Genomic DNA, 17436 nt, shown 5'->3' with positions numbered 1-17436 from the left:
AGAAAACCCACGTGGCAGGGAGTGGACCTAGAAGAATGACTCGACAGGGCTGAGGAGGAAGCTTAGAGGAGTAAAGATAGGCTGAGAGTCAGGACACGTGGGCATCTGCCCTCACTCTGCTGTGTGACTTGTGAAGGTCATGCTGGAACCTGACTGGATCACGAATTAACTGATCTTCCAAAGCTTCTGGAAGCCAAAATAGCAACTGTAGAACTACAGTCGTGTGTGCTGTAATGACAGGGTTACTTTCTCAGAAATGAGTCCTTGTGTGTGTGTCAGAGTGTGATTATGCTTAACTAGATGAGCTGAACTCTGCAGTGTGGCCTGTTTGGACCAGCATCACGTATGAGGTCTGTTGTTGACCAGAATGTCATTATGGCTGTGCCAGCCTGCAGGAGCCCAGCTACATGAAAACCCAAGGTAGCCACTTTCTTGTTGGAGATGCAGAGGTTGATGGAGGCCCCAGAGCCGCCATTCATTGACTCAACTAGTAAGTGTTGAGCTCTGGCTCTGTGCCAGATGCTGAGGCTACTGCATACATGAGGTCAAGTTGCTCTCCTTGAGCCAGGGCCAGGTCATGGAGAGCCTGGATGACTTATGCCTGACCAGAGATGCAACATGAGAACCCTGTGCACAGCACTTCGATGCAGTGTGCACATCCCATCGACTCCAATTGCTGATTGAGCTCTGAACTACAGATCTGTTCATGTCACATCCAGGCTCAAAACCTACCATGTCTGGGGTCTCCATGGTGGCATAGGGTTTAAAGTGCAGCACTAGGAAGCTACCGGTAGCTACTGGAGCACAAGTTTGATCCCCAGCCAGGCAGCTGACCCACATGGTGTGACAGACATCCCTGTCTCAACTGCTGCTCCCCTCAGCAGTGTATTTCAGTCAATCCACCTGTTCTGTTCTCCACTCTGTCTCTGGTAAATTCTTTTAAACCCCCCCACACACTGGCCTGTACCCCAGTTCTTGTATGCATAAATAAATTAATCTTTAAAAAAAAAAACAAACCTGACCATGATGTTAGATTAAGCTCAGACTCCTGGCTGGGCTCTCAGACCCTGTGTCCTCCCACTCAATGCCTCCCTCAACCACCCTCTCCTCAACCCAGCTGTCTCTGGGTCTTCCTCTCCTTCATCTCATAACCTTTCCATGCACTTGTTTATTCATGTGGTTCCTACATTTAGTTATTGTAAGACACTTGCTGAGCACCTGTTGCATTCTAGGGGGACAGAACTGCAAATACTATATTGCCCCAGCCCCCAGGTGTTGATTCTGGTAGGAAAGGCCAGTGTAGAGATGGCTGCAGACATAGTGGGATTCGTGCAGTAAAGGTTAGGAGTTGGGACTGGCCAACTCTGCCTGAAGGCTGCTGCGCCCAGTGACAGGCACATGGGGACCACGAGGCCCCACAGAGGAGTCAGCTCACAGAGAGACACAAGGGACAACCACCGGCTCCCTGGCTCAGCCACAGGGAGTGCAAGGGGAGGCTTTGATGGGGTACCAGCCTTTGGGGTATGCTTCATGGTGAGGACAAAAGGAACCTTTGAAGGTGTGAGGCTCATCAGGTGACAATAGCTTGGAGGCCTCAGTAGGGTGGGGGTTAAGAAACCCTCATGCCTTCCATCTTCTATAAATGCCCTCTTTGCTAGAAAACTCCCACTCTTTAATTGTCAGGGACCATGGAACTGTCCCTCACTCCAGGAAGTCCTCCTGCCTTCCCCCACCCTAGCCCCAGCTCCATAAAGGACCAACAGGTACTCCTTCACCCCTCCTTTGCACAAACCTCAACACGAGGCCTTACGTGGCTCACTGCCTAAACCATGGACTTCGGCTGTAGGAGCCCAGGCTCCCCTGTGAGCCCCCTGGAGACCCGGCCTTGACTTGGTCCTGGCCATTCCTCTGGTACCTTCTGAAGAGTCCTCATGCTCGCTCACTGCTACCTGACTCCCTGCAAGTCCCAGCAGAGACACTGACCTCTCTGGGCCTTGGGTGCATCTCTAGGAGAGGACTCTTCCCTCCTGCCTCTGCTGGTCTGGTAGGTCACTCTTGGAGAAATAGCGAAAGCAACTGTAGCAGGGAAACCTAAAGAGTTCATCCCAGTCTGTTCCAAGAACTTTCACTGCTCTTTCCTCACAATAATCACTTCATGTAGGTTGGGTTTATTTTGCAGATGTGGAGACTAAGGTAGAGTGGGGAAGTAACTCCCCACATGGACACACAGGACACACAGCTAGTGTCAGCAAACCCGGGTGTGGAGAGCGGTGGCCCCGACTCCGAGGCCGGGGTGTGGGTCGAGGTGGCCCCGACTCCGAGGCCCGGGTGTGGGTCGAGGTGGCCCCGACTCCGAGGCCCGGGTGTGGGTCGAGGTGGCCCCGACTCCGAGGCCCGGGTGTGGGTCGAGGTGACCCCGACTCCGAGGCCCGGGTGTGGAGAGAGGTGGCCCCGACTCCGAGGCCCGGGTGTGGGTCGAGGGGGCCCCGACTCCGAGGCCTCTGCTTTCAACCCTGTGCTGCCTCAGTCCCTACCCCTTCTGCTCCTTACTCAGACCTCAGACAAAGCACTCAGCAAGCACACTCTCTGTGCACACTTGCCTACCCGCTGCATGGCCCCAATCTCTGTCCTGGTGGCCAGACACTCCTCTTCTTCCTGCTCCTGGTGGACTGGGGGTCTGAGAGCTCATGAGAGAAGGAACCTTATAGAAACATCCGAGATCTTCAGAGCCCTACCCTCAGGGGCTGCCTGCCTCCAGCCCCCTGACATGCATCTTCCCAAGCAGCTCCTCTGCCTTGGGTACCAAGCCACATCAGGGACGATCCCAGGGACGATCATCCCAGGACTCCAGCACAAGGAGGAAGCCTGGCAGCCTGCCTTCCATCTGGCTGGGACTAGCCTGTGGCCAGATGTTCTCTGAAGTAGGGATACCTGCTCTCGGTGCCGGAAGGAAACAGACTTCTAGAACCTCAGTGATGATGTAGGCAGTAGCGGGTAGGAAGGACCTCAGTCTAAAGGATGAAGCCAGAGCCCAGAAACTGGGAGAACCCACTCTTTCCCAGGGGTCAACAAGTAGACTGTGGTTTTTTCTGGAGAATTATGACTAAGAAGACTAGAGAAGGCAGGACAAGCAGGGTGCAGAAGGTGTGCCTGCCTCATCTTACCCTCCGATTTGTGGCAGATGCTGGTGTTTCTTAGTCACGTGGAACCAGGAATGAACTCTCGAGAGGACTTAAAAAAGAGCAAGCGGAAAGAGGGAACTGAGTTCTAGTCCTGGCTATGCCATACCAGTGGGGTGGCCCAGGGCAGGCCGCGGGACGTCGCTGGGCCTCAGCTTCTGTTTCTTCTGCCGGGCATCCAGGAAATCAGCTCTTTGACATGAGAGGCAGCTGTGCATTGAAACTGAGGAGCTGGGACCGTGGAGTCAGAGTGCCCGAGTTAATATTCCAGCTCCGTTTCCTTAGTCCCATGACCTGCGTACTCACCCCTGCCAGCCTCAGCAATAATCATAGTTCCCACCTCCTGTTGTTACCGGGGCTCTAAACAGGACAATATATCCTTTTTGACTCAAGTAACAATGACTGGGTCTTTCCAGTCATAAAAGTCAATATATCTTTGTCCTACAGCCAAATAGGGAAGATAGAGGGAAACGTGTTATCGCAGTGGAAACTCTCATTCATTCCCTCTCTTCACGCCCAGTGAGGTTCCCATTTTGGTTGGGTTTTGTTGTTGTCAATGACATTGGTCTTGAATAGGGGAGGGAGTGGGAAACAGATTTTTTCCATCCTGTAAAGCTTCAAAAGCTTTCTCCTGCGGGTGGTGGGCAGGTGATACCCCAAGCCATGGAACCCCTTGGACCACAGCAGCTGCGGACCACAAAGCACCGCACCCACATGAGGTGTTAGAGAAGATACAGGGTTCTTCAAGTCATTGCTGAAAATACCCAGGAGGTGGACTTGGTATCCTGCCTGGACAGTCCTGCCAGAGACATCCGCCTGACTCGAGCCCCAGGAGCAGGCCAGTATCAAGTCTCACCTGGCAGGAAATGAACGCGGAGTGGAAAATGCACCAGTGTCCAGCTTCCAGCTTCCCCTCAGGCGCCCCGAGGGGATGGAGGATCAGGTGGCCAGGCTGACAGGGCAAGGGGACAATAGTCTTGTGGCCCAAGGACAGATTTCCTGTGGAGAGGAAGCTGGGGTCACCCGACCACTGAATCACCGTGCCCACAAGTTCAGGGTCGTGAGGGACTTGCTGGGAATCTTGCTCACCAGTTGGGCCCCAGTTTCCCTTTCTGCAACATCGGTGGACAATCTCCCCTTACACTCCCACATCCCATTGCTCCAGAAATCATTTATGGTAAAAGGAAGCGAGAGACACATTCTGGAAGAGCAGAAGGACTCAGAAGCACCTGGGGGTGTCTGGGAAGACAGCCCTCACTGGCTTCAGATTCCCTGCTATGTGACAGTTGCCATAGCTAGCACTCACCCAAACTCGTCTACACCCTCTTCACTAAATCATTCTGCCCACACCACAGCCAGCCCAGGCAAATGGGTTTCATCCCCCCTGATATGAGGCTTGGAGAAACTGAGAGGTGTACCTGAGTGCTGGTGATTTCTGATGGGCATGGGGTAGAATCATGGGCCCCCCACTGTCTGCACAAGAACCCAAGGGGGCCTCTCAGTCCCTGTCCTCCAAGCTCTTGCACTCCAGCAGGTCTCCGGTCAGCATGCAGTGAACATGCTGTCTTAGTGGGTGAGACCAGACGCCGGACACTGGAAGTAAATAGCAAACAAGGCTGCATACTCAGGTCCACCGCAAAGCCGTGGGAGCCGCTGTCCAAGGCACAGGGATGAGTGAGACCAGGGCACCCCTGGTGGGGAGGGGCTGGTGAGCCATGCAGTGGACCAGAGCACAGGGTCCTGTGCCCACAGCCCTTCTCCGTTTTCCCTCTGCCCCCCTCCAACCTTCCCCACTCATCCAGTGAGTCAGTAGTAGGAAGGCGCCCTTGGCCTGCTGGTGAGGCCATTAGCAACCTGTGGGTGAAGGGGAAACTACAAGGGAAGGAGAAAGGTGAGCCATCCCAGCAGCCTCAGGCCAGCCTGACTGCCACTGCCCTGCACTCCGTCAGGCCCCAGTGACCTCCATATACCACGCCGGAGGCCTGGAGCCGGCTGATCAGCAGCACCTGGGGCATTTTGAGAAACACCACTTTGCAGGCCTCACCCCAAAACCTTTGCATAAAAATGAATCTGTACTTGTAAAACGTGCAACCACCGCCCAGCAGAACAGCTGCCACACTTGACTCAGCAAGGACTTACCCTGGGCCCTGGCTGCAGGGGCCCTGCCTGCCCACCCCAAGGGGGTCACAGGCCACCCTGCTGCTCACTGCCCAAGGTAATCTTCCACTATGGATGAGCCAGGTTCCAAAAAAGGGCTCTCTTTCCTTCAGGGTGATATTCCATCATTTTAAACACTCACTGGCTGCCTGTGTATTTTCCAGGAGACTTTGGAGCATCTGGGTTGTGTTCTTGCTTTTCAGACATGGGTTGAAGAGGGAAAGATAAAAATTCTAAGGCCAGCAGGAAGGAGGGGTCTACTGCAGGGCAGGGTCCAGGCTGGTGTCTAAGGGGCCAGGATGAGCGCTGCGTGGGTGGGTGCAAGGCCCCACCCTCTCCGGCTGTTCCCCATCCTCTGCGCTTCTCTATCAGGACGTGAAGATCTTCCGAGCCCTGATCCTGGGGGAGCTGGAGAAGGGGCAGAGCCAGTTCCAAGCCCTCTGCTTTGTCACACGGCTGCACCACAATGAGATCATCCCCAGCGAGGCCATGGCCAAGCTTCGACAGGTGAGGCCCAGCTCCGCAGTCAACCTGGACCCCCCCAAACTCTTCTCCCACCAGCCTCTCATCTTCACGCTTTACCTGGCCCCACTGCCTTTGACTTACTTGCACCCTCATCTCTAGCACCCTCTTCTTGCTCTATAACCCCGAGGCCCCCTGGTTAGGCCACATCTAACCCCCCCCGCCCCCAGATCTCCGATCTGCACCAGCGCCAGATTCCTGCAGCCCCCTGGCCTCAGCTCCGCCCATTTATGAAGGAGTGGGGGTGGGGCTTGGGCAGTCAAGTTGGACCTGCCTTCAGACCCAGCGCCCCCACTCACTGGTGACATGGGACCGGTTTCCTCACCTTCAAAGCCTCTGTCTTAGTGAGACATGGATTCGAGTGAGAATGAAATGTACATCCCATACATCATCACGGGTCCATGTGCTGTTCAGAACACTTCAGCCCACTGACCGCTCCCGGCCCCTGCCTGGGCTCCAGCCCCATCTAGCTCCCCTACACTCACCACCAGGGCCTGCCCCTGGCACACCCAACTCTGCGTGCCCTTTCCAGAGAAACTCAGCTCCCTGATGTTGGCAACCACGTAACCTCAAAGGTCATTTACACTGGTTAGCTTGCCCTGCCTGCTCACCGTTAACACCCCCACCCCCTAGCAACATATCAGGCCCCAGCGGTCAGCCCAGTGACTGGGCTTGGCCGAGGACTTGCCTGCAGCCCTGGGCATCAGTTCTGGACCAGCTGGAGGGGGGCTGCTGCTGTGACGTCCAAAGTTCTAAAGGCACCAGCCTGGACACTTCTGCCCTCAGCTATCGGGAGACGGGCAGGGGGTGCCGGAAGTTCGTGGGGTGACTTGTCTGTTCCACACAGAAAAACCCACGGGCCGTGCGGCAAGCTGAGGAGACACGGGGCCCAGAGCACCTGCACATGGACATCGCGGTCAACTTCAGCCTGGGGGGCCTGCTGAGCCCCCATCTCCGCAACGTGTGTGCCGAGGCTGTGGACGCCATCTACACACGCCAGGAGGACGTCGAGTTCTGGCTGCAGCAAGGTCAGCTGGTGCTGCCCACTGCTGTATCGCACTGCGTGGGTGTTCAGAGAGACACCGCCAGACCAGGCGGGTGGGTCAGGGAGGGCTTCCTGGAGGAAGGGATGCTGTGTGGCCCTGCCAGGCAGGAATACACACAGCTGCCATCCTGCTAGGCCCTCTGGGGGGCATTCCCAGGCAGCACCCACCTCGCTGCTCCCTTAGTGAGAACAGAGGAGGACCGTCCATCTCGCTGGGTCTCAGTGGGGCCCAATGGCAGCCATGTCCACCTGCTGCCCTTTGCTGCCACTTCAGAACTCCGCTCCTGCCCTTTCCATCACACCTTCCCTGGGGCTAGCATCGCAGCCCCGAGACCCTCGAAGCCACCCATTCTTGTGTGGCCCCTGAATTCCAGCCTGTGCTACCTCACCACAGCCCACTTCCTGGTTCCGCTCCCAGGACTGTCCCCAGGTCTCCAGCTAGAGGGCACAGGAAGAGGCCTGGTCCTGCTCAGCTTCCTGGGCACCGAGAAATGGCTGGATTGCGAGATGCCCGAGAGACCCATCGCCATGCCCTTCACACCTGCCCCCAAACTGAGCTGCAGGCTTGATTCTGTCTCCAGGGTCCGGTCCTTCTTAGGATGGTGAACCAAGCTGGGTCACTGCCCTCATGCGCTCCCTCCTATTACACCCCCACTCTGTACCCAGGTCACCCTGACTCCCAGCATGTTTGTGCCCGCCTTTCCCTGCCTGGCCTGCCTCAGAGAGCACCTCCTTGGAGAAGCTCTCCTCCTGCTGCTCCCCATACCTCTGCCCCATACATCTGGGAAGAGTGACGCTTTTAAGCACAGCCAGCCAACAGGCAGAGAGGAGGGCTTGGAGGCAAGCGGGCCTGGGCTCAGTGTTGATTTTCCTACTTACTGAGCGGCCTCAGCCTGGCCCTTCAAGCTCTCTGAGCCAGCCTTCTCATTTGTAAGACAGAGATGATAACACTTAGCTTGCAGGAGTGACAGGCAGAGAGTCTATCTATAGAGAGACTCTGGCAGTCATTTGGGACTCTAAAAATTAGGGTGATGGTTATTTCCGCTGCTTCGCCCTGGCCTGTCCCTGACCCACGGTCCCTTCTCTCCACTAGGTGTGGACAACTCGGTGTTCGAAACTCTGCCCAAGGCCACGGAGCAGTTGGCGCTGCCTCGCTGCAGGCAGATGGGGGACCGCGGGAAGCCCTGTCTCTGCCGCTATGGCCTGAGCCTGGCCTGGTACCCCTGTATGCTCAAGTACTGTCACAGCCGCGACCGGCCGGCGCCCTACAAATGTGGCATCCGCAGTTGCCGGCAGAACTACAGCTTTGACTTCTACGTGCCCCAGAGGCAGCTGTGTCTCTGGGATGAGGACCCCTAGCGCGTGGAGTGAGAGATGGGTCCTGAGGTGACCTCCCTGGGCCCGCTGGCCCTCCCCAGCAAGGGGTGACAACCCCCTGTGAAGCCTCATGTCCCTTCCCTTCCCCTAATCCCGGAGCCTCTGGCCCGATCACACGTGACTGTGAAATGGGTGTGGCACGGCAGGGGTTAAGTCTTGAAGACACCCCCACTCCCACTCTGTGCCTTCCTTGGGGTACAGAGGGAGAAGTTTCTCCAAACTTGCACCCTTTCCCTGCCTCATCTCCCCTGAAGTATTTTTCAAGCGACCGAAATGTGATGGCCTGTGATTCTTCTATTTAACGCTTAGGCAGTCTAGACCCTGAAAGGAGTCTATGCCCTCTGTACCCACCTCCCCACTCACCCCTCCCCCTACTGTGGACTGAGCCGCCCCTCTGCACCCAGCAAGGGGCGGGGGGTTGCCACAGAGGGGACTGTTGGGGTCGGATGCCCGAGCCCCATCCCTGGCCACAAAGCCTTCTCCTCTCTGCTGGCCTCCAAGGCCATGCCTGGGCAGAGAGGACCGCCCAGCCCTGAGATGCCAACGGTGCCTTTCCCCAGACCAGGACTCGCCTCCAGAGCAGCGCCAGCTACCCCCGCCCCACACAGACGTATTTTTGTAAGGTTCTGCGGCAGAGAGGAAGGGAGCATGAAGTATAAAGAAAACTTGAATTCCAGATTTTTAATGCAAAGTATTTATCATTTGTACCAGAAATAAAAGTTTTAAGTTTTTACTCGACAACGCAAGACTCGCCCTTCTGAGACTTTTTGGCAAATGCTGCCACCTGGTGTCAGATGAGTTAACAAGCCCTCTCGATGCCCAACCTAGAGGGCTCCAGAGGCATCGCCTGGCTGTCAGGTATGGCAGTGGCTGGGGAGGGGGTCCCTAGGGAAGGGTAAGACAAATGGCAGAAAGAGGAAGGAGGCATCGCAGGTCAGCAAGCCAGACTATAACCGACAGCCTGAAATAGATTAAGACAAGCGGTACGGTGACAATTCCAGAACCAGACTGCCAGGGTTCCGTGCTTATTTGCTATATAATTTTGGGTCAATCTGCTTTGCCCCTCTGGGCCTCAGTTCTCTCCCCTATAAAGTGCATTTCCTTGTGAGGCTTAAGTGAATTCCTACATGGCAGGTGCTTAGCACATAAAAAGCACGTACTGTGTTAGCTGTTATTATTTATAATGTTTCTAGTAATGGAAAGTACAAGCACTTCCTCATCCATAAACCTGAGACAACTGTAGCGGACATCACCAAGGCCCCTTCACTTCAAAAGCATCTTCTGATACAGAAACTATTGTGTGAACGGCAGGGCTGAGCCCTGAGGGACTTCCAAGATGGACAGACACACACTTTATCGGGGAAGTTTATAAACATGATTGAGGCTAAAGGGTGGTAAGACTTTGGCAAAATGGAAGGGAAGGGACTAACACTGGAATGTTTTTCAGGGGGTAGGAAAGTTCAGGCGACCCACTCATCAGCAGGAGATGGGCGAGTCAGGGCCTTTCTAGAAGCCTTGGAGAGGGAAAGGAGCTTGCAGAGCAGTCCGCTTGCTTTTCCCCAGAAGAGGCTGCTGCTCCCCCTCAAAGGTGTGCAGGCCAGAGTTTGTGGAAACCAGGCCTGGGCCTCAGTCCTGAACACACACACATGCCCACTCCTGGCAGGGCAGGATTTTCTGGGAAGGCACCTCCACCCTCCTTTATCTATGTGTGTACCTGTGACCCTCAAGCCATAGACCACTGTAACTCCCAAATACTCCCAAATAATGCTTTTTCTTAAAAGTCATGTTTTTAAAACTTGGAATATATTTTTTAAATCTTCTTTGTGAGTGACTAGTGCCTCCCAGCCGGCAGTGGGGGGTGTCTGGAGAGGTTACCACAGACCACCCTGCCTCAGGCTTCTTGGGGTATGAAGGTGAGAGTGGAGACTCCCCAAGACTTGGAGCTGACCCGAGGGGAGCACTTTCAGTATGCAAAGTCGATGCCTCCTGCCACTGCAGACCACCTCATCCCCCTCTACAACCCCGCTCTGTCATGGCACCTCCAGCCACAGCAGGCACCAGAACTGTGGCGGACTGGCTAAGAGAGATGTGGGCAACCAGCTCCTTGAGGGATGCCCAGATAAAGCTCTACTTCGGGAGCCTTCCTGGACCTGTGGCAACACCTGGGAGAGATAAGGACTCACACTAAATACTCATTTCTCTGGTACTTTAAGGTAACAAAATGCCTTCATACAAATTAGCTCTTGGTTTCTTTGCAGCCAACGACATTTTTGGAGGTGGCTCACCTAAAATGATGCAACTTGCCTAAGGTCAGACAGCTAGTTAGTTGGCACAGAGCTGTGCTCCAAACCTGGGCTGCCTTAGTCCACTCCAACCTACACACTCAAACGGGCTCATCAGAGGGTCAGCTGGGGCCACATTTCTGCAGTAGCAAGCAGGGTCCCCCAAAACCAGTGCATGCAGTTGTGAGGGTGGCAAATCCGGTATCCTTCCGGCTGACAGCTTCGCTGAAAGTTGATGCTGCCATCTTGAGTGTCAAATCTGTAGGTTGTGGGCAAGCTGCAAACTCAGGATTTGTGTTCCTGTTGAGGGGAAATTCCTTCTTTAGGAAAGCTCAGGTGTTGCTCTCAACTGCTTGGGGGAGGCCTACCCACATTATCAAGCGTCATTTTCTTTGTTTGAAGTCAGCTGGCTGTAGATGCATATGATAGCCACAAAATGACCTTCAGAACAACGTCTAGACCGTGTTAGACCCAACTGCTGGACACCATCATCTAGCTCAGGAGATGCCTACAATGAAGCATCGTGCCTGCTGTCGCTTGGTATCAAAAGTCGTTTGCCGTCGGACATTCCAGGCTCTAGTCTCCTGGTCATCTAGTGACCGTAGGCAGGTAAGGCATTCTGTTTGCTCCCACCCCTACCCGCCTCATCCCACCTTCCTCTGCTCTTCTGTGCTCTGTGCCCCCAGGATACTGGCCTCTGGGCTGGCTGGGTTCCCTCACACTCCAGCCAGTGAGAAGCACCAGAGATCAGAGGGCAGGGCAGGGCGAGCGCGGGCCCGGGCATGTGCTTCCTGCTCCTTGCTGCTTCAGCCCCTCACCTGTCGACGGCTCCATTGTCCAGTGCTCCCTGTTCCTCTTCTCTGGCCTCCTCAGCTCCAGCTTTTCGATGTCGGGACTCTCTGGTTCTGGTTCTGGTTTGCATCTCTGCCAATGAGCAATAATGACATTTAAGGCCCTCGGGGTTAGGCTGACTCTGTCTTCCTGCAGAGACCTTGGCTGGTAACAATGGCTGGTGACCCAGAAGGCAGTGGCACAGACTGGCTGGCACAGACTCAGAGTGTCTTAGGGTGACTTCTGGTAGGGCAAGGCATAGAAGGCGGGTGACAGGCTCACGGCCAGGCCCAACCAAGCCTTTCAGTGAAGGTGTCCACATCTGCTGAGATGACCTCCCCACCTCAGCTCTGGCTCCCGTGTGTGTCACCTAGGGCCATGTCCTCACTCCAGAGCTGGGAGAGGCCTGAGGAAGTGACGCTGCTCTCATAGCATGCCTGTGTCGCCGTGTCTCCACCCACCTGCATGGACACTGCCCTTCTGGATTCTTCCTTTCCTGATAGTAAAGGAAGTATCCTTTCTCTCCACCCCAGGTCTCTAAACCTCAGCCCCGCTCCCTTCCTTCTTGGAAAAATTGCCCCCTTCTGCTTCTTTCTGTCCTACCCCCTTCTCATTAGCCCTGAGAATACCTAAATCTTTCACATTAAGAAACAAAACAGGCCCTCCCTGGTGGCGCAGCAGGTTAAAGCACAGCACTGAGAATCTAAAGCCACTTCCACATGAGTTCGATTCCCGCCTACCCCAGAGGTGACCACATGGTGTGGCAGACCTCTCCTGACCCGCCTGCTGCTCCCCTCAGCAGTGTACTTCGTAGATCTGCCTGTTCTGCTCCCACTCTGTCTCTGGTGAAGCCTCTCACCGCCCCTGAGCCTCTGGCCTGTACCCCAGTTCTGTATGTACAAATAAAATAAATCTGAGAAAGAAAAAAAACACAGACACCTCAGCTCCAACCCTCTCCACCTCTGTCCTATTTCTCCATGTTCCTTTACAGCCAAACTTCTGGCCAGGCTGCTCGTCTCCAGCAATTCCCAACCTCCTGTTGAGAGCCAAGGTTATGTCACAATCAGTCACTAGTCACCTGCTGCTGAAATCCGTGCACGCTTCCCACCTGAGCTGGGCATCCTCAAGGACCCCTGCCCTAGCACCGTCACTTCCATGCTCTCGTGTTTTCCCAGCTCACACCACTGTGGCCTAGCCGGCCTGTCCTGTGTGGCTGTGGTCTACCTTCCTGGCACCGCTGTTCCTCTGCTTGTAACTCTACTTCCACTCCCGCCTCCTCCTTCTTTCCGGGGATCTTGATTTAGATGTCTCTTCTGCTGAGAACCCTTTCCTGATGCCTTCCCCCAGATTCTGACAAGGAGTGTTCCACAGCTGGCCCCTCTGATTCCTTCTACTTCCCCATTAGACCACACATACATGTGAGGGACCTGCCTGCTCAGAGGACCACGAATATCACTATACTGTGAGTTTCCTAAGGGCCGGGGTGGTGTCTGGTCTCTATTCCATTGCCAGTTCCCAGCCTGATGCAGAGCTCCAGAGGACATGCTCCGGATGTGGACGGACAGATGGCTACTGACCTCTTATGTACGGGGGTAAGATTGGCACGTAGCTCAGCAGTTCCAGAGGGCAGTGGGTGAGTGAGGACATCTAACCAGATTTGCTGTGCAGCAACAGGATACACAGCCTGGTGGGCCAGGGACTCTAGTCACTGCGGCAAGTGGGACCAGATTGGCCGACACCAGCTGAAGTCCCAGGACGAACTCCAGCCTTTGATGGGGAGCATGGCCTGCGAGACCCAACAGCACTCTGAACTGAAAATCCAGTATGTCCTATCTGTCCTGAGACTGGGCCCCCACCTGTGGTCCCTCCAGCCATGGATGGAGGGACAGTTAACTGCAAGACAGTGGTGTGTCCTCTCTGGACTCTTGCAGGTGGGGGTTTTCCAGGCAGGGGTGTTCCAGTCAGGGTTACACACCCCAGGACCACTAGAGGGCGTGCTGGGCTTGGACTTGCTCTGAACAGGTAGGGGGACCAGGTTAACGGGCGGAGGTAGGCCAAGCAGCAGCACCAAGAAAGAGCTGACTGAAGTAAGCTCCACGAAGGGTTGATTAAGCCGTGGACTCAGTCCCAACACTGGTCTCAAACCCAACAACTTCGCTGGAAAACAGTTGCTATGCTATTTTAGAATTCAATACATATTCTTATTATCTCTGATTCTGAAACTTCAAGTGCTACACAATGAGTTTGGCTAGACTTCTCTAGACGTGAATGGAGGCTGTATACTGGGTGAGGGGGGGATGTTCAGGTTGGGGGCTGAGCGTTAGTGATATCAGGGGCAGGAAATAGCTGCACGTCACCATAGGCGTGTCCTCTCTGTCCACTTCCCAGAGACAGTTGAATTCTCCTCGTTTCTCCAACACCTCTTACTTTATCCCCCTGACACGGTCTCCCCTCCATTCTGCAATACTCCTCCTGGTGAGGGTACGATCAGATTTACTCTGAGGTGTGACTTTAAAACAGGTTTAGACGTTCTTCCTGGGCTCTACCTTTCTTCCATTTGCTCATTGGGGAAAACTGAGCTTAGATTCACTCCCTGTGGTAGCCCCAAGGCAAAAAGCTGACCCCCACCCTGCACCCCCACGCTCTGGGCCCTGCAGCCCATCTGGCAGACAGAAGGGGCTAGAAGGGACTTGTTGTTTGGTGGCCTTCCAGGATGCCTTGCTCTCCACCCTTCTCCCAGCCCTGACAACTCAATCTAGCTGACATGACAGGAAATGAGACTAAGCGGCAAGGCCTGCAGCCAAGAAGGCCACTTGTCTTTGCTGAGGTGGGGAACAGGGCTGGGAGCCCATCTCCCACCCCTGAGTCCACTCCCCAGGGCCATGGCCCATATCCAGCAAAGTGTCTGCAAGAAGAGGCTTAACTGGTAGAATCGCCTGTCCTTGAAGCAAAAGAAGCTGATAGCAGGCTCAAGGAGTGACTTCCAGAGGCACAACCAAGGGGCTCAGCAGTCACGCAGGATCACAGTTTGGGGACTACTGCACTCTGGCCTAAGGTTTTGGCTACTCACTGAAAAAGCCTCCAGGTGTTGAGAGAGGGTAGGGGGAAGGGAAGCAGGGAGATACATTTGCATTTCATTTGCATACAACTCTTTTGATGTCCAGAGGCACCGAAATTTCCTGTCCTGACTTCTTTTTCCCATTCTTATCTCCATTATCCCCTATCTTGCTACATTTCCCCACAGCTTTCCCTTACTCAGGCTAAACAGAGAACTGACCCACCTCCCTTCTGCCCAGAAACCAAAACGCCTATTTCATGGAGACTGTGAAGGAGAGGGGTTTGGGGGGAGCTCCTATTCCTCCAGCTAACTGAAGAGATCATCAGGCAAACCTGATGAGGGAGGAATAAAAATGGGTTCCGGGAGCTGAAGAGCTCCACCCTCTCCCTACACTTACTGAAAACCCACCCTACCTTCTAAGACCCAGGAAGAGCAGAAGCTGGGACAGACTGGGCTCTGGCATGTGACCTTGGGCAAGTGTCACCTGAGGTGGGCCTCCAGTTCCTCAAGTGGGAGCTGTGTAAGACCTCTCAGTTCTAAGGTCATGGGGGGCAGAAGAGAAGAGGACACTCACAGGCTGGAGGGCAGAACTGAAAGTGCTGGCTTTTGATTTACCCATCCGGCCTAAACCCCAACAACCTGCTAAGTGCCATGAATCTCATTTTCATCATTTATAAAAAGAGCTTAACAATTATCTTCCTTCTAAAGTTGTGTTGACCAGGGCCCACTCTGGTAACACAGCTGGTTCAAGTGCAACACTGTGAGGCTGTCTGCAGCCATTGTAGCATGAGCCAGGGAGGTGACCCACATGGCACAGCAGACCTCTCCTTTCTCCCCCGTGGCTCCCCCTCAGCAATGTATTTCAGTCAATCTGACTGTTCTGTTCCCCACTTTGTCTCTGGTGAATCCTCTCACCCCCCGCACCTCTGGCCTGTACCCCAGTTTGTGTATGCATAAATCAAAAAAACTTAAATATTTATATAAAGTTGTGTTGACCAAATGACATGAAGCACCTTTTTCGGTATAGGGAAGTGCTCAATCAAAGGTTATGGAATAATGAGTGAATGAAAAGGGGTGAGGTATGTCTTTCATCCTCTCCCACTCCAACCCTCTCCCACCCTCTCATCTCAATTCCCATTCCTGCCTCAGTGGGCCCCATTCTCGAAAAGTCCAACCTACTCCCCTCTCCATCCCTGGAACCGCAGAATCCTAGGCTGCTGGAGCTGGAAGACCCTGAAAAATCTTTGGGCACATGATTCACTGGCTTCCGGAAAGCTGAAACCCAGAGAAGAAACATGACTTTGTACTTGGGCAAGAGAACCAGGCCTGAAACATGGTGGTCAAGGAATCAGACCCTCGGTGCACACGGGCACGCAAACGGCATGCAAATAGAGATATAAAAATCATAAGCACACAGGAGTATACAAAATTTGCGCTGGCATTTTTCTAGAATGTTGGTAGGTGACATGCAATTATAAATAAGAAATGACCGCAAAGAAAGGACCAATCTGAAGAGAAGGAGAGGCGGGAAAAGAGGGAAGAAAGGTACAAACTGGGGGTGGGGGCGTCCCTGTGTTCACTAGGCCTCCTAGAAACCTTTACTTAGGGCTTCCCCAGCCCAAAGAAACAGGAAGTAGGCCTCTCCCTTCTTGCTGAGGCTGAGGCTAAGAGAGGACCATGGGGCTGGGGGACAGTGGTTTGTATGGACCCCAAGAAGCAGTGGTCAGACACTTCCCATTCCTCTGAGGCCTGCAGTGAGCCTGCTGTGTGCTGGACTCACCTGGGGCCGCTAACCCATCAGCAGAGACCCACAGAAAGCGCCACCAAGCGCTGAAGACAAATCAGCTCAGTGTTGACTTCAGCAAGGAGGTGGCTGGAACTGCACCTGGCATGCGCAGCTGGAGCGTGGGGCTTGCTCTCACTGTGGGCACGTTTGGCTCGGCGGGCTTCATGCTCACTTTCTGTAAAACGGAAATAGTGTTCGTTCAAGTTACAGTTGTTGGGGGAGTAAGCAAGATCAGAGGCCTTGTTAGCGTAGTACCTGGTACAGAGTGAGAGCTCAAGAATCGCTGGGTATTAAGAATGTGGATCATTGGGGTGAATGGTGAGTGAATTTACCAGGCGTAAACAAGACACAGAGCAGAAAAGCCCAGGGTGGTTGGCTGAGAGGACCTAGGCCTTGGGAGGGAGGTGAAGGCAGCTGGCAGGGAGTCAGTCCCTGCCCTCCTGTGGGTACCGGCTTTCTAGGTCTGTAGGAGGTGGTCTGGTCTTTGGCCTGGGCATCACTCAGTATAACTCGAAGAACGGACAGGGTGGGGGGATGATAGGGCTGTCACAGAGATGTGAAGAGCGCGGAGCAGCATCCGAGATCTGATCCCTGCTGACTTCTCACTAGGGGGTTTGCACCATTGGACTAAAAGCCCTCACTTAGCCACGTCCCAGCTCTGTAGATGAGAACGATTGTGGTTCCCACACCCCCAGCCCTGGTAAATAACCTTCACATCATCCTTTCACAAAGTCTCACAGCACTGTGTATGTGTTGGGGGTGGTGGTGGTGGCAGCAGGCACGAGGGTGCATGGGGGTTCAGTGAGCCTGGCCACCTGCTGAGATCCCTACAGACAGATGCCAGAGCTGGTTAGCACCTGCCCTGTTTTACAGAGGAGTAAAATGGGTTCAGGGAGGTGAAAAGCCTCCTCTCATGACACACTGCAGGTAAGCAGTTGAGAGGTAGGATTCCAAAACTAGATTCTTTCCAGCACACCCCCACGGCTTCCTCGCAGAGCTAATACTTCGGGAGTCTGTCCAGACAGAAGCTCCTGGAAGCTTGGGCAGGGGCCGGATAATCTGCCAGCACCTGCTGTTCCTAAAAAGGGCAGGCTGGACCTGGAGTCCGGGGTGCTATGGGTGCGGTGGGGAGAGGCCACCAGACCAGGTGGGGGCAGACAGGTGTTCCTCTGGGTCGGACCCGCCCCGGCAGCATCCCA

At 54.4% G+C, this 17436-nt stretch overlaps 1 protein-coding gene across 1 annotated transcript; it reads left to right on the top strand.

The window, feature by feature from the left end:
* Positions 1 to 1829: 1829 nt before the first annotated feature.
* On the top strand, positions 1830 to 9008 carry OAF (OAF homolog (Drosophila)). The gene is made up of 4 exons (XM_004688819.2): positions 1830 to 1842; positions 5662 to 5843; positions 6706 to 6886; positions 7997 to 9008. Exons 1-4 carry the CDS (start codon positions 1830 to 1832, stop codon positions 8260 to 8262), a joined length of 642 nt encoding a protein of 213 aa, XP_004688876.1. The 3' UTR covers positions 8263 to 9008.
* The last annotated feature ends 8428 nt before the right edge of the window (positions 9009 to 17436 follow it).

The sequence above is a fragment of the Condylura cristata genome, unplaced genomic scaffold (genome assembly GCF_000260355.1).
Source record: "Condylura cristata isolate star-nosed mole 26May11 unplaced genomic scaffold, ConCri1.0 scaffold00025, whole genome shotgun sequence".
Lineage (NCBI taxonomy): Eukaryota > Metazoa > Chordata > Mammalia > Eulipotyphla > Talpidae > Condylura > Condylura cristata.
This window is presented reverse-complemented; position numbering and strand designations above follow the sequence as displayed.